Raw genomic sequence first — 22,401 nt, 5'->3', positions numbered from 1 at the left:
TATTCGCATTTTCAAAAATTGCGAATAAATACTTGAATGGAAACGCCAGAAATTCGAAAAAAGGCAGTAAATGCGCATAAAAGTTTATACGCTTGGAGGGGGTGGATTTGTCAGCGTATCGATTAAAGGAAATGCGAGTTTTTGTGATGGGAACAGATTATGCGAATTGAGCCAGAGTTTGTGGGTGAAGCTGCTGGACTTCACCCAGCGACGTTCAAACAAATGGAGAACAACGCCCCGGTGTCCCAGCTCTCGTCTCTGCACCGCAACACATGCGGTGGCATGTTACAACATGAAAACATGCAGCTTATATTCAAGTGCGGCCTATATGTACAGTATTTTCTTTTAAAATGTAGCTGGTGCGGCTTATACAGGTGCGTCTATAGTCCGGAAAGTACGTAAATTGTCCATGATGTTGAGTGTCAACTGTTGGATACATTCACGCTCTCTTATGACGTGTAATCTCATGGCGCACTCCTCCTAATCGCAAAACACTAATGAATGGAAACGGGCATAAATTCGCTTTGCTTTTTGCGCATTTTCACAAAATCCGCTTTTAAATTCGATACGACTTGGATGGAAACCCAACTAGTGACCTCACAAAGCCTGGTTCAGTGTCAGTACAGTAATGTGACACTTTGAGGGGATTTCTTCAGATTTGATGGAAACTTTTACCTGGAATCGGTGAACAGCTCACTGTCACCTCATGAAACGCTTATTTTAGACTTCACACAGTGATTTAAAACTGAGAGGAGGTGGTGGTGGTCAGGTGCTTATGAAAACAAGTTGTGATGTGAACTATTAACAGTTTTTAATCATCAATGACAAACTCTAAATTCACTGTTTTCTTGTTTTCGAGCTTTAACTGGAGAAACTTTGAGGCTGCAAACGGTTTGGACTCTTGAAGTTTTATCATTGTGAAGCTGAACTGATGTTGTCCTGTGTGTGTGTGTGTGTGTGTGTGCGTGTGTGTGCAGTTGTTCCTGTGGCCTCTGGAGGCAACAACAGAGGTGGAGTTGGACGGAGAGACGCTGGACGAAGCTCTGAACAGAGTCAACACAAACATCAACAGTCTGCCTCGACTCTGCAGCTTCACCCGAGGTAACGGCTCATTGATTTCAGTAACTCGTAGAAGAAAGGTGGAATCAAAAGCACTAGATTTGTCTTTTTTTAAGTGAGGTGGATTAAAAGTACAGATAAAACCTACATCAGAGAACTTCTAATATTGTCAATAGTGATAGCAGTGATACGCCAAATCGCGTTGGGTCTCCTGCCGTCGTTGACGTTGGACCGAGTGGCCGCGGTCCGAGCGGACTTGGCGGCGCGCATTCGGTTTCGTTGTTTGTTTGTTTTTTCGTGAATGTCCGCGGCGCACCGCTGCATGGACAACTTATCAGAAAGCAAACATTTCCATATTAAAAATGCTTTTTTAAACTTTTTTCTATACATTTTGTCTACATTTATTCTAATTCATTCATGCACCTGTATGCCCTCCTACAGTGGTTTGGTCATTGTTGGTCTGGTACTCATTTCAATACTCTGCTAATTTTTCCATTGTCCTTGAGTAAAAGTTGTGTGAGTGATTTCAGTGTCAGTCGCGTGCAGACTCCTTCCTTTCTTCCTTGGTGCTTTTTCTAGTTTTGTATTGATTATCAGTTTGTTTATTAATAACAGACAATAAGTAAACTTGACTGATTGGCATTGAGGTTGTAGTACAGTGGGATCCCCAACCATTGCTTAGCCTATATTTATAGGATTTTTTTTTTTTTTGGTCTTAAATTTCATTCAAGGTGGCATTAAAAAGGTCTTAAAAAGTCTTAAATTTGACTTGCTGAAACCTGCAGATACCCTGCATTAGTTTTAATGGCAAAAATAACAGCACAGTACAAAATGTAACCCATCACAGCCAGGCACTTGACATACTCTTCATCAATAGAATGTGTGTGGATTTTGGACAGGGGGTTTCTACACAGTAGCACTGAATTTATACAGCATGTATAGGCAAATGGCATTTTAATACCCCTTTAAACTGAGTTTAAGTGACACAAAAAGAACAAAAATAAGGTGGGGGGTCAACAACTACCTTCCTCATTCAACAAAAACATTGTCCATTTTGTCAATCTTGCGCGATAAAAGATTTTTCTCCGTCTGAGTAGAAAAGTCTGTCTTTCCGTCTCATGAATGTCTTTTATGAGTTCTTTTTAAAATCAGTTTAACAGTGCGTGTGTTTCCTCAGGGACCCCGTGTCTGGCCGAGTACAGTGACGGACAGTACTACCGGTCCCAGCTGGTGAAGATCACCAGCGTGGAGCCCGTCATGATCCTGGTCCAACACGTCGACTTTGGCTCCGACGACACTTTACCCGTCAGCAAGTGAGAGACGACCACACGGCGGCGTCAAGATTTATCAAGTTAAACTTTAAAGGGTAGTGGGTATGGGTAGTGTTAGCCTGCCTGCTACCCGAGCTGAAATCAGCAGTCAGAAGCTGATTTCATTTTAGCTCTAAACTCTGTAAATATATCACTTTATCCACATTTCAAACATGTTTAGGTGAGAAAGTAGCCGTTAAGATCAACAGTGTGTCGTTAATTTGTCTAAATACCAGCTGTTTACAATTTTGTTCGGACGAATTCGGCGCTACATTACCCATACACTTCCAGTGTTTGAGCTAAGCTAATTACAGGCGATACGGCTCTATCTCCCTTGTTACTGCACGCACAGTGGAAAGGATGGTGTCTATCTGCTGGTCATCGACTCGGGAGTGAGGCAAGACATGTAAAAAAAAAAAAAAAAAACTGTTGCCGTATCCCCTTTAAATTTATGTTGGGGTTTTTTTTTTTTGTCACTTCCCGTCATGTCCCGTCAGGCTGCGTCAGATGCCGGCCGAGCTGCTCAGGTTTCCGTCTCGGGCTCTGAAGGTGAAAGTGGCCGGCTTCAAGGCTCCGAGCGTGAGCCGGGAGGAGAGCGTGCTGCCCTACAGCCCCGGCTGGAGCGTGAAGGCGGCCATGGACATGATCGACCTGCTGCACGGAAACATCAAGGCCTCGGTCGTGGTGAGAGACGCACAATGACAAAGAGTTGAATCATGTTTCACTGATGAAGGGTTGAAGAGTCGGGGGTAATGATGCAGCACTGGAGGAAAATCTAAGTCTGTGAGTCTGAGCATAAACCCACAAGTCAACAAGGTCCAAACACAAGTAGCTCAGGACCAGTGTTGGGTAATAACGCGTTATTAGTAACGCCGTTACTTTTTTCAGTAACTAATAACGTAACGCGTTGTTTTTTTAAAATCAGTAACTCCGTTACCGTTACCAGACGCTGCGTTACTCCGTTCCTTTTGGCGAGGTTTTACAGCGGCACACACTTCCTATAACATTTTTGCGATCAATAAAGTTTCATTGAATTGAAAGACAGAGCACACTGACACTGTGTGACTGTGAAAAACAAAGCGCTTGGTGGCCGCCCTCTAGCGTCCCACACGTAATCAAACACGCTCCTTGAAGAGGACTGGACAGGTCAGAGCATGACGGCGAGCTAAGCTAACGTAGCTAACGCAGCATCCGAGACCGAAGCTGTGTCCCAGTTCAGGCTGCAGCCCCTGAACCGGGACACAGCTCCAGAGTCACAGCGAGACACAAGCACCCACTCCACCGAGCAGCAGCGGTTAGAGTCCGACAGACGGACTCCAATTATGACGCCTGAAACGGTAAACACAGCTGATCGCTCCGGGTAAACACAGCTGATCGATCGGAAAAAAATACCGCTGGAGTGAATTTACTTTCTGTCACAGAAAACAGGTTCTTGAATGTAACTCGGTCAAGACGTATCCTCAAGATTTTTTTTGCACTTCTGTTAGGTCAAAGCTGCTGTATTTGCTCATCATGCAGCATGATGATGATGGTAACATTTTACAGATAAAAACAGATGTTTTTTCATCAGCATCAGTACAGAACTGAAATGAGGTTAGAGGGGAATTCAATCAACCTTTATTTAATGGGAGCATTGGAAAAAAACGTTTTAAAGTAACGAAAAAAGTTACTTTCTTAGTAACGCATTACTTTTTGGTTTAAGTAACTGAGTTACTAACTGAGTTACTTTTTTAATGGAGCAACTAGTAACTGTAACTAGTTACTATTTTTCAGTAACTAGCACAACACTGCTCAGGACACTCGCAGGTTTATTATCTGACCTGTGACGTCAGAGACACTTGTCAGGAGACACGACGTCCTCTCCGACAGTCACTGCGTTTACATGCACAGTTAAGTCTGACTGTGCCACAGCTGGAGTTTGGGTGTCTCGTCAGAATTTGGTCCTTGTCCCAGTTTACATGCAACAGGGCAGGGCTCCAGACTGTTCCCTAAACTGAGGTATTTTGCCCCTAAAATCTGAGACAGCGCAAGTAAATTTTCATCTACTTGCTCTTGCACTTGTTTGTTTTTTATTCCCTGGTAAAATGTGGAAGAGGCGACTGACAGTATCTGGTATCTGTCATGTCTGTCAGGTGTCAGGCTGATGTGTGTGAGGATCATGAATGAAAAGAAAATGTGAATATTTGCTTTGCAAGTCAGTTTACAGTGTGCACCCCTAAATGTTCTGCTTGCTCTCCTAAATAATTTCAGGGGGCCACTGTGCTCCGAGTAAAAAAATAAAGTTAGTCTGGAGCCCTGCAGGTAAAATCGAATGATTGACAGTGTCCGCCTCCTTAACACTAGGTGGCGATATGCGTCGTTTCAGCGGGTTAATAGGCAGCCCTTTCAGGTTAGTCTGGGGCCGTTGACCCCGTTTTGGTAGGAAACGGATCCAGGGCGAGAGAGACAGACCTTTCCTTCAAAATAAAAGCACCAAGCTAAAAAAATGCTGTAAAACTCTTTAATTTAAGGAACATAATTTACAAGAAAGTCCCCGAGCCATTAAGTTAACATTTTGGTAACGTAATTGGTAATTCAGAGGTAACGGACACCAAGAGCCTGGTGATGCGAGGCTATTTCAGGTCGACTTTTCTGTCGCCTAGTACATAACTGGATATACACTGAACAAAAATATAAACGCCACAATTTTGTTTTTGCTCCCATTTTTCATGAGCTGAACTTTTTCTTGCACACAAAAGGTCTATTTCTCTCAAACATTGTTCACAAATCTTGTCTAATCTGTGTTAGTGAGAACTTTCTTCTCCTTTCTTCACCTCACAGGTGTGGCACATCAAGATGCTGATTAGACGGCATGAATATTGCAAAATATATACCATTGACTTATGTTGGGCCACTGGCCGGGTTGGACCAGCTCCTCTGCTACACCTCGTGAAGCATGTGCACATGAATTGTCCAGTTTCAGTCAGATGAAGGCGAATACATGCAGAACAATCACTATAGTCGGATCTGGAGAAATCCAGTCTTAGTCAGACTAATGCGTTTACATGTAAATGTACTGAATGTCTTTGTCCTTGTTGTTGTTGTTGTTGTGTCCAGGCGCGGGAACCAGAGCTCACTGTGCTGCTGTACAACGAGGACGGAGAGTTGGTCCACCTACCTCTGGTGAGCAGAGGACTGGCCGAGCTCGAGTGAAGACACGACTCCTCAGGTTCATGTGAGTTCCTCCGCTTCTTCTCACAAATCAAACATGGACACGACAAACAAAAAAAACAAACCTTTAAATCCTGGAAACTTTTATGTCGTTGCACCGTTAGTTCGACTTTTAAAAGATCACACGACGTGACAGGACAGTTCACTACAGTTAAGTCCAGATCACATCGGCCTGAGCTACTGACAATAACTGATACATTTATCAGTTGATCAATTGAAAACCAGCAGCAAATCTTTTTAATAATCAATTAATCCAGTAGGTTATCTATCAAGGTAAAAGGCCTTCTGTTAGTCTCTCCTTTTGTGAAGATTTGGTGCTTTTTCTGTTTCATTACTCAACATTTGTGGAAAACTATGACAACTTGTATCTCTATTGTTTTATATTTTATACACAACAATAATTAAATGAATAGTAAAAGTTTGTTTCTCTCCTCTGTCCCCAGGTTTTACTCCGACGTCCTGTTTTGTGATCGTCTTGTTTTCGTGCTGTTCTTAGTTATTGTTTTATTTTTATTTTTTTAACATGTTGCACAAACATTTGCACTCGTCTTTTACTTTCAGTGTTTTCCGGTGGAGCAGTGATTTTATTTAACGTTTGCCTGGCTGTTGCTCTGTCAACTCGGCTCTTTGAGTTCCTGTCAGATTAAAAGTCTGATGTCGTCAAAAACCTCTGCAGAGTTTTTCTTTGTAAACACTAACACAGTCACATCTGGACAACAACAGTTAACAAAGAAGATATAATTTATTTTACAAAAGATGTACAGTTGGCTAAGGTAATAATAAATACGTATTTAAACATTTTTACAAGTTAAAATTAATGCAAACGAGCACAGCACACGACGAACTGAAGCACCTCTGTTCTAGTTTTTCATTATTCTGCAGGTTGGACTGTAAACAATGAGTTGATTCAAGTATTTCAGTCGGTTAAAAATATTCACAACCAACAGATCACAGGTCAGATTCATCCAAACACAAACAAGACATCGAGATTTCATCTTAGACTAAAAACATTCAGCTGTCCTGTGGTGGTTGAATGAATTTCCTCAAAACAAAGTGACATTTACTGTTGTGAATGAAAGAGAAGTGGCTCAACAAAGTCTCTGAGTTTGAAAACATGTAAACACTGCAGGGTTTTAAAAAAAATCTAGTTGTGTTCAAGTCATTTGTTCAACCTCAGTGATCGACAACGCTACAAAGACGAGGCGATGGACAGAGGTTTGTGTCTAAATCCAAACCAGATGAGCTCTGACAGTTCACGTCCTCTGGTCCAGGACGACGTTCCCGTCTTTGTCCTTGATCCGGACTCGTCCCGTGGGGTAGCGCGTCTCCTGCCGCCCGTCGGCGTAGACGGTCTTCACCGTGCCGTCTGGATACTCCCTCCTCTTGTAGGCGGCCGTGTGGATCTCCTTCTGACCCGTGTTGAAGTGGATCTCCTTGGTGCCGTCCCTGAGACACACAGCAAACATTTACACCCACTCAGTCTTTTTTATATTTATATATATACTGTATATACACATATACACACTTTATTGCAGGATTGCACAAGTCATTGATTCATGTTCCCTTACACATGTTTCTTTTAGACATTGGAGCGATCCCACAAAATGTATGTATTTTGTAGTGAGATAAAAATTAAAAAGTTCATGGTAACGGGAAGAAAATTATATATAAAATGAAAAAGAAGGGGACAAAGACAGTAAAATAGAGAAATAGGCATAAAATAAACAAAGATATATGTATATATACATACACACACACACACCCTGTTAGTTAACAGACCTGGGGCCTCATTTATCAAAGAGGGTGTAAAACTGCTACTAAAGTTTTGCGTACAGCGAAAAGACAAAAATGGCACACACCCGAAATATTTACACCTTTTTCAGATCAATCAAACTGTGCGTACGCAGCACAACTCTCCGCATTTCCCTTTGATAAATCACACCGGACCCAAGAATGGTGCACACGTGAACACACCTCTTACTCCGCCCCCGGAACGCCTATATACAACTATATATGGTCAGCACGTGCATATTTAATTAGCCATGTGCTCTGTGGAGCAGCAACAAGTGACAACAGAGTGACAACAAAGTGACAACAAAGTGACAACGGGCGGAGGGCGGGGGAAAGAAGCGGAACTACATACACGCTGACATCGGACAATAAATCAGTCAGAAAAATGATCTTGCATTTTAATAAGCTACAATAAAAACCAAAACCTCCCAAATCTCAACAAACAGGAGCAGAAAGAAGAAGAATCTTATGTAATCTGCCCGTTTATCCCAGAAAAACTTTTTTTTTTTTACACCTAGATGTTAAAACAATGTAAAGCAGGATTTCCACGATAGTTACCATTACTTTGAACGCCTTTCCACTACACAGTTACAGCTCTACTGGACTCGGTTTAGGTCATTTTCCATTAACGTTACGTTGTCTCAGTCTTTATTCTCTCGTCAGCTCCAAACTCACGTGCACCTCGTTAACTCAGGTGACAGAATAATAACAGTCTCAGTAGCTGCAGATCAGTGTGCGCTGCTGCCGGTGTGTTTTTAAACTTGGTGAGTTTGATCCTTGTCGGACGTCACACTAGAGTGTGTAAAAGCAAAAAAGCAAAATCCTCAATCCGCTCTGTTTATCAATTAACATAAAGCCTAGTGTTATTATAGAGCGGGTTGGATTGCCAGCATCAGCGGTCCACCACTACCACAATTACTTCAAAAAAATCCTCTGTGCTCTTCTAAATGTACTCCGCTCCTCTCTCCCTCTCACCCTGCAGTTCTCTGACTCAGCAACGGTGTCGCCAATTCCTCCTGTTCCTCAAAACAGGTGTAAATCACGGTACGCCAGGGTCAAAATGGGTGTAAATGTCCACACTTTTCCCCGTCAGGTTTTGGTTTGATAGATCCCAAATTTGGCGGAGAAAAGTGCGTACGCACAAAACGAGGGGAAAATGGTGTAAAAAAAGGTGTATCCACAATGATAAATGAGGCCCCAGGTAAGTTAATGCTGCCACTATTCATCAATCAAAGCAGTTTTAATAGGTGAATAATTGTTTTAGTAAATTTGTTGGTTCAACCTTCTCCAATGTTCATATTCAGTGTTTCTGAGTCAAACATGAACTGATTATATTTGATTTCTCTGAAGATGTCACTGTTTAGTCTGGTGATAAGTTTACTTCTTATTCAACTAGAGTCAATAATAGAGGCTGGAGCTGTGTTTTACTCACGTGTTGACCTGGATCACCGTCCCGTCCGTCAACACACTCTCTTCTCTGCCGTTTGGAAACAGGTTTTTCACCGTCTGGTCGGGGAACGTGATCTCTTTACGACCGTCTGGGAAATGTTTTTCTGGAGCACGAAAGAGAAAAAAAAACACAATTATGACTTTATTTGATGCGCAAAAATTGTACAAGTGCTTTCCATAACTCAAAACAATAAAAACCGTAACACATAAAGAGAAGTTGCACGGTAAATGTAGTTTTCCAGTTGGATCCTCACCTGTCTGGTTGTTGGGGAAGTGAAGGACCTCGATGCCGTCTGGGTAGGTGACGTGTGTCGTCTGAGCCTCGGAGTAGAAGTAGATCTGAGAACGAGGAGCAGATGGAGAACATGACAGAGCTTCTTCTCCTTTGTGTTCTCACAGGAACATTAAATTTGATCTTTTCACATCTTTGTTTTGTATCATTACTGATTTTACCAGACAGACTACACAACCGTTTTTTAACCCTGGGTTACAGGAGGTTTTCTGATGCAGATAAAAAGGTAAACGCCTCATATTAGTCTACTTGCCAGCCCATAGGGCCCCATTGTGAACCCGGAAATGTTGAGTACCCCAAAGTTTTATGTTAGAAATATATAGAATGGGTCCCCAGTATTCAGAAACTGCCGGATGCTAACTTATATATATTGGACAATTAGCATAACAGACGTAATTAGCATAAATTAGCATATTTTGCCTATATGGGCAATATTTCAACAAAATTGACTTTGCTGATCTGGGCAATATTTACTGGTTTTAGGGGTTATTGATGATGCTGAATCCATTTCTGACATTTTCAAAATTCAAAATGGCTATCAAAACCGGAAGTGACCAGATTTTAACCGCCAGTGGGCCGATTTTGATGGATTTCAATCTGGTCACTTCCGGTTTAGACAGCCATTTTGAATTTTGAAAATGTCAGAAATGGATTCAGCATCATCAATAACCCCTAAAACCACTCCAATATTGCCCAGATCAGCCAAGTCAATTTTGTTTAAATATTGCCCATATAGGCAAAATATGCTAATTTATGCTAATTATGTCAATTGTGCTAATTGCCCAATATATATAAGTTAGCATCCGGCAGTTTCTGAATACTGGGGACCCATACTATATATTTCTAACATAAAACTTTGGGGTACTCAACATTTCCGGGTACTCATTGTTGGCAAGTAGACTATATGTTGAGTTATTAAACCATACATTTCAACTGGCTCAGATGTTTCTGAGATCCTCGGTCTGTGTCGACGTCCTGTCGGTAAAAACAACTCACCACTCTCTGGTCGGCGGTGACCTGCTTGGTGTCTCCGTTGAAGAAGGTGACCTTCACCGTCAGGCCGTCGGCTGAAACCTCCTTCCTGGTCCCGTTGGGGAAGACGATGAGACGATCGCCTCCGGCCAAAACCTTCTCAACCTGCAAGAACCAGAAACCTCACATCATCAGGGAACATTTAGTTCTTTTACTTCAGGAGCAAAAACCCTTCATTCACGTTTTTGTTATTCTTGTAAACTCAAGATGAAAATGAGACATTCGACTCCTCAGCTTCTAATTTTTCTGCTTTTTACTGTTAAAAACTCTGCAGTTTTACTCAGCGAAGTCTTGGGATGTTGAAAACAAATCTTGTGTTTCCCATCAAATCACTGAGTTTTCAGGATTTCACATTCTGGTCACGTTCAACACACAACACGTCTCTAACCTTCCCGTCAGGATGTGTGATGACCTCCTGAGACGATTCTGCCTCTTGTGTCTCGTTGCTCTTTGGTTCTGGCAGCAGAGAATCTCTTTTCTACAGAGACAGGAAACCAGAAAACAACAAATCATACAACGTCTCACATTTGGAGAAGATAAGAAGGTAGAAAAATCTATGTAATATAAAAATATATGTGGTTTGATTTGTGATTTGTTGAACTGACCACAGCCTCCTGATAAGTTAGGTTACACAACTTATCACAGCAGGTAAAATCTATATTTGCATATTATCTAATTTGTTGCATATTATTATTATTTGTGAATTAATTTCTTGTAACAAGGAATAGACAATATAAGTTTGTTTCTCCCTGCCTCCTTTCATTCAAGTATTGTCATTTTTTTTAATGAGTTTTATTTTTGTTTTTATGCTTGATAAATGAATGAAATAAATAAATAAACTAAAACTAAACTATACTAAATATAAAGGGAAACCGCCTCTCTCTCCTCCTCTGGTATCGGTCAGTGAACACATCGTCTGCTGACAGCGTCTCTCACCGTGGAGCTGCTGTCTGGCGCTTCCTGGTTCGGAGCTTTGTCTTGACTCTTGTTGGCAGAAGTCAACTTCTCCTCCGTCCTGCGGCCTCCAGACAGAGAGGAGGAGGAGAAGGAGGAGGAGAAGGAGGTGGTGCTGGGAGCTGACGGCCTCCTCAGGCTGCTCTTCATCCCTCCTGACCACAACCAACACAAAACAAAACTTCTTAAAAATATAAAATACTGATTATTAAAGCAGAAGTAAATCAGACCAAACACTCTATAGAAGTGATTGCTGTCGGAGGATATAACTATTTAAAGGGATAGTTCAACATTTTGGCAAATTGGCCCATTGCCATAATCCCTATAGTCATAGCAGTAGGTTCGTTACCTTTAATTGTCGGTGTAAGCTATTTTCAGTACGGCGGAGCGCAGCAGCTGGCTGCTCAGAGCTACGCTATGGAGGCTAACGGAATTTCTTGGTTTCCCTCATTAAACTCATCAAATTCAACATCCCAAAACTCCACAGCGCTTTTGTAGACAAGTTGTGACCTGCACAACCACCACGCTATGAGATAATGACGGAACAATACGAGACGGAGCCGTTTTCGAGGTAAATTCATACAAAACCGCTGATGCGCGTTGCGTTCAGGGACAGTTTTTCAACAAGCAGTCTCCGTATTTACCTCGAAAACGGCTCCGTTTCGTATCGTTCCATTATTATCTCATAGCGTGGTGATTGTGCAGGTCACAACTTGTCCACGACAGCCTTTTGGAGTTGTTGGATTGTGTATTTGATGAGTTTGATGAGGGAAACCAAGAAATTCCTTTAGCCTCCATAGCGTAGCTCTGAGCAGCTCGCCGCTCCGCTGCTCCGTTCTAAAAATAGCTTACACCGACAAATAAAGGTAATGAACCTACTGCTATGGCTATAGCGATTATGGCAATGGGCCAATTTGCCAAAATGTTGAACTATCCCTTTAAAGTCTGAAACTAAATCTCTGGGATGTTTCCACTCTACCTGTCTCAGTCACCACAGCGGAGCCTCGTCGCCCTGCAGCAGTGATGCTCTGTGGAGGACTCGTGCTGCTGCTGCTGCTGCTGCCGGAGCCTCGGGAGTCCAGAGGGCTCTGAGGGTGAAGTAAACAAGTAAACACACAGTTTTATTGTGATTTCAGTGTAAAACTGAGGTGAGAAAATAAACTGAGGAGATTAACAGAGCAGCTACAGCACAGAGATATAAAAACGGTAAATAATATCTTTCTGGTGAAGCTGTTCGTTAAAAATCATAAACGAGTGTCATGGACCTCAGTTTCCCACCTTGACAGATTATTAACATGTTTTGTAACTGAAACATATTAATATTATATTTTAAGGATCAAACAATGAACTGAACTCATTGGTGTTTTTTTTGTCCTATCTTATAATTTTGTTTTATTGTCATTTATGATTCTTACTCAAGGATTGCTCATTTTCTTATAAATGCTGTATTTTTGTACCTATATGTGCCTCTGATCTGTTATTTGTGCTGATCTTGTGTCTTTTTAGTTTTTTTAATGCTATTGTCATGTGTATCCGTCTCTTGTAGTGTATTTTATATAAGGACCGATTTGAATCTGAAATAATGATTGATTAATCTATATAGCATATACTGTCCCTTTTCAAATAAACTAAGAAATAAAAATATAATTTAAATAGAATAGAACCGCATAGAAGAAATATAATGTTTAAATAAACAGGGATATGAAGGTCTGATGAAAGCATGATATTGTTTCTTTGTGATCAACCTATTAGAATCTGTAATGACAGACTGACTGAGTCCTGACACTTCATCCTAGAGAGCATTAATATATATAATAAGTAAATATGATAAAATATAATCATGCTCACAGCAAATTTCACTCCTTTGGTCACAGATGAAACGTTGTTTGGGAACATTCCTGGAGCGTCTCTCGTCTCTTTGTCCTTCTCTGCAGCGACGGGGTTTTTCTTCCAGGAGCTGAGACGAAGCTTCTCCAACACACGCACCTGGAATTTAAAAAAACAAAACAACAACAAGCTGTGTTCACTGGACGTGTGTTTTTAAAACCGGGTGTGAGTGAGGTGATCAGAGGTCAGAGGTCAGAGTAGTAGGGAGGTTAAGCCCAAAAAATAGGCCTTTGACTTCAAGTCATGATGCAAAGGTCTCCTTTGGCATGGAAGTACCTTAGGGTCGTACAAATAAATCTATCCTAAGACACAAGTGAGATCACACTTTGTATCCGAAATAAACACGTTTTTAAAATGCCTTTTTTTAAATTGAGAAAACGCATGTTAAAAGCACATTACATTTAGAATGTCCATATAAACTCAGGCAGATGCCCTAATGCCTTCAGCTCCTGGATGACCTACCTATAACTAGTTACTGCTTGTGTATGTTGATTTAAAAAAGTTGAATTTACATTAGAAGTCAACTTAAAGTCAAAGGAAAAATGTTTTTACTGTTCTCAAATGTAAACATGGGTCACATTGGACCCTGTACATTATTTAAGGCTTATATAATCTGATACTTATTTCAAATTAGCCATAATGTAATGTCTTGACTGGACCTAAGGCTTCCTATGTCAGTCCACCCTACAGATTGAAAGGCATTAGATCCCTGTTCATCATTCAAACTGAGAAACAATCCTGAAATATTGCAATCATGTCACAAATAAGCTGTAGATAACATCCAGGAGCTGAAAACATTGTAGTTTATATGGACATTCTAAATGTAATGTGCTTTTAACATGCGTTTTCTCAATTTAAAAAAAGGCATTTTAAAAACGTGTTTATTTCGGATACAAAGTGTGATCTCACTTGTGTCTTAGGATAGATTTATTTGTACGACCCTAAGGTACTTCCATGCCAAAGGGGACCTTTGCATCATGACTTGAAGTCAAACGTCGCTTACCCTCCCTACTAGAGGTCAGAGGTCAGTTACCTCCTCCCGCAGCGAGCCGTTCTCCTGGCTCAGAGACTCCACCTGCTGTCTGAGCCGACTGTGTGTGGAGCTCCAGCGACTCTCCTTCCTCCTCAGCTCCTCCTGCAGCGAGCTCAGCTGCTGCTTCAGCGCCTGGAGGAGACGACACGGCAGTTAACTACACATGTACATCATAATTAAAGGGATAGTTCAACATTTTGGCAAACTGGCCCATTGCCATAATCCCTATAGTCATAGCAGCAGTAGGTTCGTTACCTTTAATTGTCGGTGCAAGCTGTTTTTAGAACGGCGGAGCAGAGCCGTGAGCTGCTCAGAGCTACGCTACGGAGGCTCATTATGGGATTTCTTGGTTTCCCTCATCATCTAACTCAACAAATACACAATCCAACAACTCCACAACGCTCTGGTGGACAAGTTGTGAGCTGCACATTCACCACGCTATGAGATAATAACACAACGTTACCACACAGAGTTGTTTTAGAGGGAAATACAGAGACTGATGATGAAAAACTGCCTCCAAGGGGAACGCGCATCAGCGGTTTTGCATGAATTTACCTCTAAAACAACTCTGTCTCGTAACATTACAGTGAAGGTGAAACGGTTGCTTGTTAATATAAAACTTTCTAAAGGTAAAATCTGAGAATAATCACATCTTCCAAATAAACAATATTAAAGTGTGACACCATCTTTTAAATTTTGATCAAACCCAACTTATTCTCACTAGTATTAATTTTAAATCTTAAACATAATGTAAAATGCACCTGGATCTCCTCTCTCTCCTTCTTGTCAGGAACGGCTCTGGCTGCCGTCACGTGTTTCTCAAACAGTTTTCGTTCCTTCAGCAGCTTCTTGTTTTCTTCTCTCTTGTGCTCCTCGAACTTGGCCAGTTCCTCTGATTTCTTCTGCTCAAACTCTAAACGCTCTTTTCTACAAAACAAAAATCAACCACAGAGCGGGACGTTAATATCACACATCTTAGAATCACAATCTGAACTTTTTTTTTTTATTGCCAAGAGCAGCAAAAGGCAAAGGCAAGTTTATTTGTATAGCACATTTCCGCAACAAGACAACTCAAGGTGCTTTACATATTAGCAAAGATCACGATGTCACTTTACAGCACAAAGAATTTGTCATGCTGTCAGACGCAGACACAAAAAGTATAAAAATAGTAGAATAAAAATAAAATATATAATAATAGACTTCCAATGTGTTTTTGCTTTGTTTTTTGTTTTCTGGATCTATGTTTTGTGTTGTAGGTCTGGCTTGATTTGTACATTGTTGCTGGACTGCAGACTCCTTTTATTTTTTTGTTTGTACAGAAAAAAACAACAACCCAAAAAGACTGAAAAATGACTCAGTGTATATTATTCTTATTCATGTAACTGTAATGTAAAATGTTTGTATTTGTCTGACCAAAACATCAATAAAAAAACCCAACATGAGGTGCAAACAAATAGAATCACCTGAGGTTTTCCTGGTTTCTCTCGTTCTCCTGTCGGAGTTTGACGAGGGCGGCGTTTTCCTTCCTGAACCTCTCGATCTCGATCTCGAGCTCAGCCAGTCGCTCCCTCAGCTGGCGAGACTGAACCTGCTGGACCTGCTGACCTGGAGACGAGGACACACACACACACACACACACACACACAAATGGGATCTGATTACGATTCATCAGTCTACGATTTGGTTCGATTCGATTATACGATGCATCTTATCCTCAATTTTCTACGTTGCCACACGCGGCTTTTTCATTATTTAACATAAATAATCAGATAAATATGATAACTCTTTAGTTAAATAAAATAAAATAGAAAATATCATTTAAATGCATTTCCACAATACAGCAACATCCTTGGAGTCTGAACACACAAAGGCCTATAGCCAACTTAAAGGTGCACTTGTTAATTTCTCAAAAACAAAACGTAAATCTTGGCATTGTGCTTTAAAATTAAATAAATTACTGTCTCTGTGTGCGAACGACATCATAAAAGTTGAATGAATTATTTGAATTTTAACATCGATTATGTGACATAACTGCGTCGATTCAGAATCGTCTTTGATACGATTCTTTTTGGCGCCACTAGTGGATCTGCTCAGGTTTTAGCTGCAAAAACAAAAACATACAAAAAATGTGGAACTGAACCTAAAAACAAATACTGATAATGAAAACAGAAAACAGAAACCCGTCTCCATCCGTCTCACCTGTCTCGCTCTCTGGGGCGACAGAAGGAGCAGGAGGAGGAAGAGGTGCATTCTGGGTCTTTGGCTGCAGCGAGGGGAACAACCTCGTCATGAGCTGGGAGGCAGGAGGAGGAGGAGGAGGAGGAGGATCTGGCTCCTGATTGGCCGAACCAACGACCGCCACCTTCCTGAACAGAGCTCGCTGCGGTGGCGAGACGTCGTCGTTGGCTGCTGTTGCCGTGGAGACGGGGCCGACTCTGGGCCGAGTCTCCTCCTCCTCCTCCTCCTCCTCCTCCTCCTCCTCCGGGTCGTTCCAGGTGTCGTCGTCGTCGAACACGACCTTCCTCTGGCGCCCGTCCCGGTCCGACTCGATCAGCGTGGACCCGTCGGCGCTGACGTCCGAGTCCCGGCAGCTGTCCTCGTCCTGATACGACCGCTTGTCGTACGGCTGCGGGTTGGACGGCGCCGGGAAGGCGAAGGCGCAGGGAAACACGGGCGGTTTGACCTTTGACCTCACTTCCTGTTCTTCAGACTCACACGATGAAACGTCGTCGTCCTCCCTCGCTCCTCCTTTCCTTTCCTCCTCCTCCTCCTCTACGTCCACTCTGCTCCTCGTCTGTTCGTTTCTCTCGCTGCTGCACCTCTGGAGCGCAGGGCTGGGATGAGGAGGAGACTTGATGGGGGTGGAGGAGAGGCGGCGCTGGTGGCGGTCCTGAGCGCCACGAAGCTGCCGGTGGTGCCGGTCCATCTGGAGAACCTGCAGACACAGAACAGAGAATGGGAACAACGGGACGAGACCGACCGACTCTGCCAGAGAGACACTTTAATTGACCCTTCGCGTAAGCCCCGCCCCCTTGGTTACTGTTGCTACGGCGGGCAAGCTTTCACTCCCAGCCATGCTCCTGGCAGTATTTGGTATCGATTTCAAAGGAAATATCAGAAAATTTCTGGATAAACTGTTCTGAGATCATAGAGAGAAGAAGTCACAAAGATCATTCAGAGTTTTCAGTGACGTGACTCGCGCAGGAGGATAAAACATCTGTTCAACGACACGACTGGACAATGTACAGAGCAGCAGTAAGGGCCGGTCATTTTACCGTCTATCAACCCACCAAGACTTAGCTCATCTCACTGGTCATGAAACGTTGTCAAACTAAAAGTTTTTGGGCGATTGTGAACCACATACAGCTTTCGTTGCTGTTTTTTTTTCTCCCACCGCTGTATCAGTCAGTGAAAGCAGTCCCTGCCTGGAGGATCCCTCGCCTAAAAGCCCAGGTAAAAGCCCTAAAAGCCCAGGTAAAAGCCCTAAAAGCCCAGGTAAAAGCCCTAAAAGCCCAGGTAAACGCGGTAAAAGTACAGCTGTCATGTCAGAGGTGAACATAGGTTATCCCCATATTTACACTTGCTCAAGTCGAAAAAAAAGTCCGCTCGTATCTGAACATCTCTATATTGCTGCTGCCGCCGCCGCCGTAGTAGCAGCAGCAACAACAACATCCTTCTCTACAAACAAATGTTTTTCGTCCTAGTCTCAAAATGTGTCCACAAAAGCAAACGTAATGACTCAACTGCGGAAAGCTTGCCAGGCCTATAGTTATTAGTTACGGTTGCTAACGTAGGATTGGACAATAGCCGTTGGTGGGAGGAGTTGGCGAAGGGTCAATTAACTAGGAACTGACAAAAAAATAATATTTGTGTTGTTGCCGCTGCTCTCAGTGGACGCCGTAAAACTGCAGTAACAGACGTTTGACCACTTGGGGGTGGTGTCAACAACCTACAAACACATTCAATATACATACAGTGGCATCATGCAAAAGTTTGGGCACCCCAAGGTAAATACAGAGACTGCTTGGCGAAAAACTGCCCCCAACGGGAACATGCATCAGCGGTTTTGCATGAATTTCCCTCTAAAACAACTCTGTGTGGTAACGTTGAGTTATTATCTCATAGCGTGGTGAATGTGCAGCTCACAACTTGTCCACCAGAGCGTTGTGGAGTTGTTGGATTGTGTATTTGATGAGTTTGATGAGGGAAACCAAGAAATCCCATAATGAGCCTCCGTAGCGTAGCTCTGAGCAGCTCACGGCTCTGCTCCACCGTTCTAAAAACAGCTTGCACCGACAATTAAAGGTAACGAACCTACTGCTATGACTATAGGGATTATGGTGATGGGCAATTCGCCAAAATGTTGAACTATCCCTTTAAGCAAGTGGAAGATGAAATGATCTCCAAAAGGCATAAAGTTAAACATGAAACGCTTTGCAATATTTCAATCAATATCAGTGTATTATTTTAGTTTTCTACAGTGGAAAAAGGGAAACAAAGCAGCAGCCTGCAAAAGAAAGGCCAAGATATCAGACAAGATTTTTACTATTTACACACTGTGATAGTTTCCAAAGGGGGGGCTACTAGCTACTAACTATGCAGGGGGCTAAACCTTTGCTGTGGGGCTTTTTGCTTTTCTGTCATTTTGAAAATGTAAAAAATGACAATAAAAACAGTTAGGCTATATTGTTTCAAAAGTAAAGGGAATATGTCATCTGTAACTTTATGCCTTTTGGAGATCATTTCATCTTCCACGAGAGTGAATCAAAGCAGAAACGACGCAGGATGGACAGTCTAAGAAAAGAAATATTCACACCCAAGCCATCATGTGATAGATTGTCTTTTTAAAGATATTGATTATATGGACTTTAGAAGCATTGCTGCAGACTATATGAAGAGATGAGCACCGTAGAGAAAATATTATGCTAAATTTGAGATGAACAAAAGGGGCAAGAGGAGGACTAATCCCTAAAGAAGTTGAATGAATCACCTTTACGACGAAGGAGGAGTTGGAGGAGAAGGACAGCTCCTCAGCCGCCTGCTCCAGCAGCTCAAACTCTCCCAGCTCCATGTTCTCCAGCTGCCGGTCGCACTCCCAGTTCTGCAGCTTCTCCTGGAACGACACCTCAAACGGGTCCAGAGGAGCGCCGACGACTCCTCCTCCTCCTCCTCCTCCTCCTCCTGCTCTCCGTTCTCCCGATTCCACTCTTCCACAGTTCTTCTCTTTAGCTGTATAGTTTCCTGCCGACACGCCCAGCTGCTTGGTGACGGGGTTCGGCTGCTCAGGTTTCATCAGACCGACCGTCCTCGCGCTCTGGTCCTTCAGTTGACCCGGTTTAGTTTGTCTCCACTCCGACTCGGCGTCATTAGTCTCTGATCCCTCCGTGTTCTGCCTCTGGTGACTTCCCAAAACCTTCATCCGTGCCGTTTTGCTCTCCGCTCTGACGTCCTGAGGCGGAGAACCGAGACCTCTCAGCCGGTTCTCCTTGTTCAGGATGGCGGTTTTACGCTGGACGGGAAGCCGCTGGACGCAGTTTGCGCCTCCTTTCAGCGAAGCCGTGGGCTCCGAGTTGCTGCGGTAGATGGTTCTGCTCTGAGGTTGTGGTGGTTTGGAGTCTTTTTTTGTTTCTTTTCTTGTTAACGACGGTTTACGATTGTTGGTGAATCTCGAAAGTCCCTCGCCACGCTTCAGAAACGTCCTCTTAGGAGGAGCCCGTTCAGCTCCAGCTCCATCTTGGCTCTGTTCAGGCGAGGAAACAAAGTGTGTCGTTGTATTAAAAGACAAGAAACTCCAAAGATTTAGATACAAAAGCATTCAGCAATCAGCTTCTTTGCATTTTAGAGATGATTTCCTGTTTTATGAGGAAATCTTTGTTGTGTTCTTACCTGCTGTCGGGCAGACTTCAGCCTCTGCTCCTCCAGCCTCAGCTGCTCCTCCAACAGCTCCTCAAACGTCTGCTTGTGACCTCCAATGCCCGGTTTAATGGGTCTGGTGAGGACAAATACAACCATACAGAGAAGTTTGTCAATAAACACACAACTAAAAACTGAAAGAACAAAACTCTCCATACACAGAGCCAATATTCAGGTGCAGGTGCCGGTTGATTGCAGTTTGTACCTGTCCTGAGAAGCTGTATCTCCTTTTCCCCCGTGCGCTTCAGTGGCGGCTGCTCCATTACTTTGTACTGAGTTGTCTTCGTGTGCCTGAAAACGTCCTGTAGCGCCGTTCTGTCCCTGCTCATCGTCTGTGGAGTCCCACCGGTCTGAAGGAAACACAAACTCTGTTAAAGTGCAGATACAAAAGCCGTCGACTTCCAGGCATCGTCACAACATGACAACTAGTTGTCTCACCTTCTTCTTCATCGTCCTCTGCCTGATGATTTTGACCCCGCATCAGCTGCCCCCTCTTCCCTCCGACTGAGAGCTGTTGCCCCTGTCGAGGGTAAAAGGTGGCGCCCTGCGGGATCCCAAACCCGTTCATCATGGCGCCCTGACAGGAGGCTCCCTGGAGGGAAGTCTCCCAATCTGATCCTGAGATCTCTGAATCATCTGTAGAGTACAACACACAGTGAATCCTGAGATGAACATGAACACAAAGAAGAGACGACTAAATGCAGGAAGTGGGAAAACTACATACGTCACTGTGCAACTGTGAGTTGAGTGAATAAATAATCACTTGTGCAGTTATTCTAGTCACATCACTCTCTGTTACCTCCTATGCGGTGCGGGGACTCATTCATCTTTCCCAGAAGCCTCTGCTGCTCCTCCTGGAGCCGAAGCAGCTCCTCCAGCTGGTGAGCCTTCAGCTGCTCCTGCATGTGCTGCTGCCACTTCCTCAACTGCACAAACACACACACAACATCACAGTGTGGAGTGTTTTAGATGAGAAGAGAATAGAAAAATACTTTATTTTATCCCCTAGGACGGAAATTCAAGTCGTCCAGCAGCTTAAAGAACATGTGACAAAATAGATACCACACACACAGAGCAATAAATAATCTAAACTGATATAAATACAAAGTAAAAGTGTATAGCCTAACAAATGGTGTTGTGCATCTTGATGGCAGCAGGAATTAAAGATCTGAATCTTTCTGTTCTGCAGGACAGACATGTAATGTTTTAAATAAATCTACTTTACTATCAATGTTCTTCACTAAAAAGGTTTGTTGCACTCCTCATATACAGATAAATCAACATGTTTATAAACTGACTGACTCATGTACCCATCACTATTACAGCCGTTCCAGACATAAATAGTCTTAGGGGAAAAAATACTAAGAATAGCAAGAAGAGGCACAGTGTGTGTGTGGGGGCTGAAGGTGGGTTTAAACAAGAAGCAGTGATATAATCAACAGTGAAGTTCACACACTAACACACATTCCTAATGTTAGTAAAGAACTACATTTCTTCTCCTCATTTTCATTTTGTATTGGCTGATATGTTGATCTGTTAAAACTTGAAATGTTATATGCATAGCTACAAAGCGTGACCTGCATCATTTCAAAACTAAAAACCAAAACCAAAAAGTGAACTCAAATCATTAAAACAAAAAGAAAATATCAACAAAAGTTATTTTAATATCTGTTTAACAGGAATGAATTTCTCAAGTTGATGTAGTGGGAATGAACAAAGATTTTCAGATTTTGTTGTTGGAGAAATCTGACTTTACATGCATCTCTTTTTTTTAATTGCTTTATGTTGTTTTTTCATTCTGTAAATTAAATTTATGTTTAATGTTTGTCTTTTGGAGGACCACTTGACAAGCCCTTAGGGGTTTTTTTTGGTTTCTCCTGCACATTTGCTTTATTTACTGTATACTTTGTATGTCTTTTTGTAGTTGTTGTTCCACTGCTTAATATGCTGTTTTATATATCTTTTATGTGCTAATACAATACAATACAATACAATAGTTCATTTTGATCTCCACATTGAATTGACTGGCAATTAATATTTGTCATTTGTCATTATCACAGATGAAACTATGTTCTTACCTCCTCCAGCCTCGCCGTTAGTGGCAGATCCTGTGTTTTGCTCGCCATCTCATCCAAACTATCCAAATCCAAATGTCCATCTAAATGTCTCGCAGCAGGAACAAAGTCAAGAGGACCTCTCAGACTCAGTGGTGCGGCCCTCTCTCCTCCAGGCAGCCGGGTAAACCCATCGACACCCAGGCAGCTGCTGTCTGCAGACGCCGGCGGCAGAGGAGCGAAGTCGGAGCTGAAGGAGTCGTTGGGCTCCAGGGAACCGACGGCCAGCTCCGGGTTAGGGCTGAGGATCACCCCGGCTCTGCTGCTACTTGGCATCCAGCGGGCCAGGAAGTCTGCCCGGGAGGAGTACCGCTGCAGCCCGGCTGGAGATGACATGTTGACCGCGCTGTCTGTCAG

At 42.8% G+C, this 22,401-nt stretch overlaps 2 protein-coding genes across 2 annotated transcripts in view; one reads left to right on the top strand and one right to left on the bottom strand.

Annotated features, from left to right (window-relative positions):
• The window catches only part of rnf17 (ring finger protein 17), a 33,554-nt gene extending 27,333 nt beyond the window's left edge, over positions 1-6,221 (top strand). The window contains exons 34-38 of the mRNA XM_085765252.1: positions 978-1,101; positions 2,237-2,372; positions 2,867-3,053; positions 5,466-5,583; positions 6,023-6,221. Coding sequence (XP_085621378.1) covers positions 978-1,101; positions 2,237-2,372; positions 2,867-3,053; positions 5,466-5,561 — 543 coding nt within the window. The 3' untranslated portion in view covers positions 5,562-5,583; positions 6,023-6,221. The remainder of the gene's footprint in view (positions 1-977; positions 1,102-2,236; positions 2,373-2,866; positions 3,054-5,465; positions 5,584-6,022) is intronic.
• A 571-nt stretch (positions 6,222-6,792) lies between these two features.
• On the bottom strand, positions 6,793-22,390 carry cpap (centrosome assembly and centriole elongation protein). The gene is made up of 18 exons (XM_085765251.1): positions 22,009-22,390; positions 20,730-20,856; positions 20,369-20,566; positions 20,136-20,280; positions 19,904-20,006; positions 19,008-19,757; positions 16,217-16,952; positions 15,481-15,622; positions 14,779-14,944; positions 14,018-14,149; positions 12,946-13,083; positions 12,050-12,185; positions 11,080-11,252; positions 10,532-10,621; positions 10,108-10,248; positions 9,074-9,158; positions 8,803-8,923; positions 6,793-7,025 (listed from the first exon to the last, which is right to left on the bottom strand). The coding sequence occupies exons 1-18, from the start codon at positions 22,378-22,380 to the stop codon at positions 6,833-6,835; spliced, it is 3,948 nt and encodes a 1,315-aa protein (XP_085621377.1). The 5' UTR covers positions 22,381-22,390; the 3' UTR covers positions 6,793-6,832.
• Positions 22,391-22,401: the final 11 nt, after the last annotated feature.

Source organism: Trachurus japonicus, chromosome 21 (genome assembly GCF_045865225.1).
Source record: "Trachurus japonicus isolate A0001 chromosome 21, Traja_1.0".
Classification (NCBI taxonomy): domain Eukaryota; kingdom Metazoa; phylum Chordata; class Actinopteri; order Carangiformes; family Carangidae; genus Trachurus; species Trachurus japonicus.
This window is presented reverse-complemented; position numbering and strand designations above follow the sequence as displayed.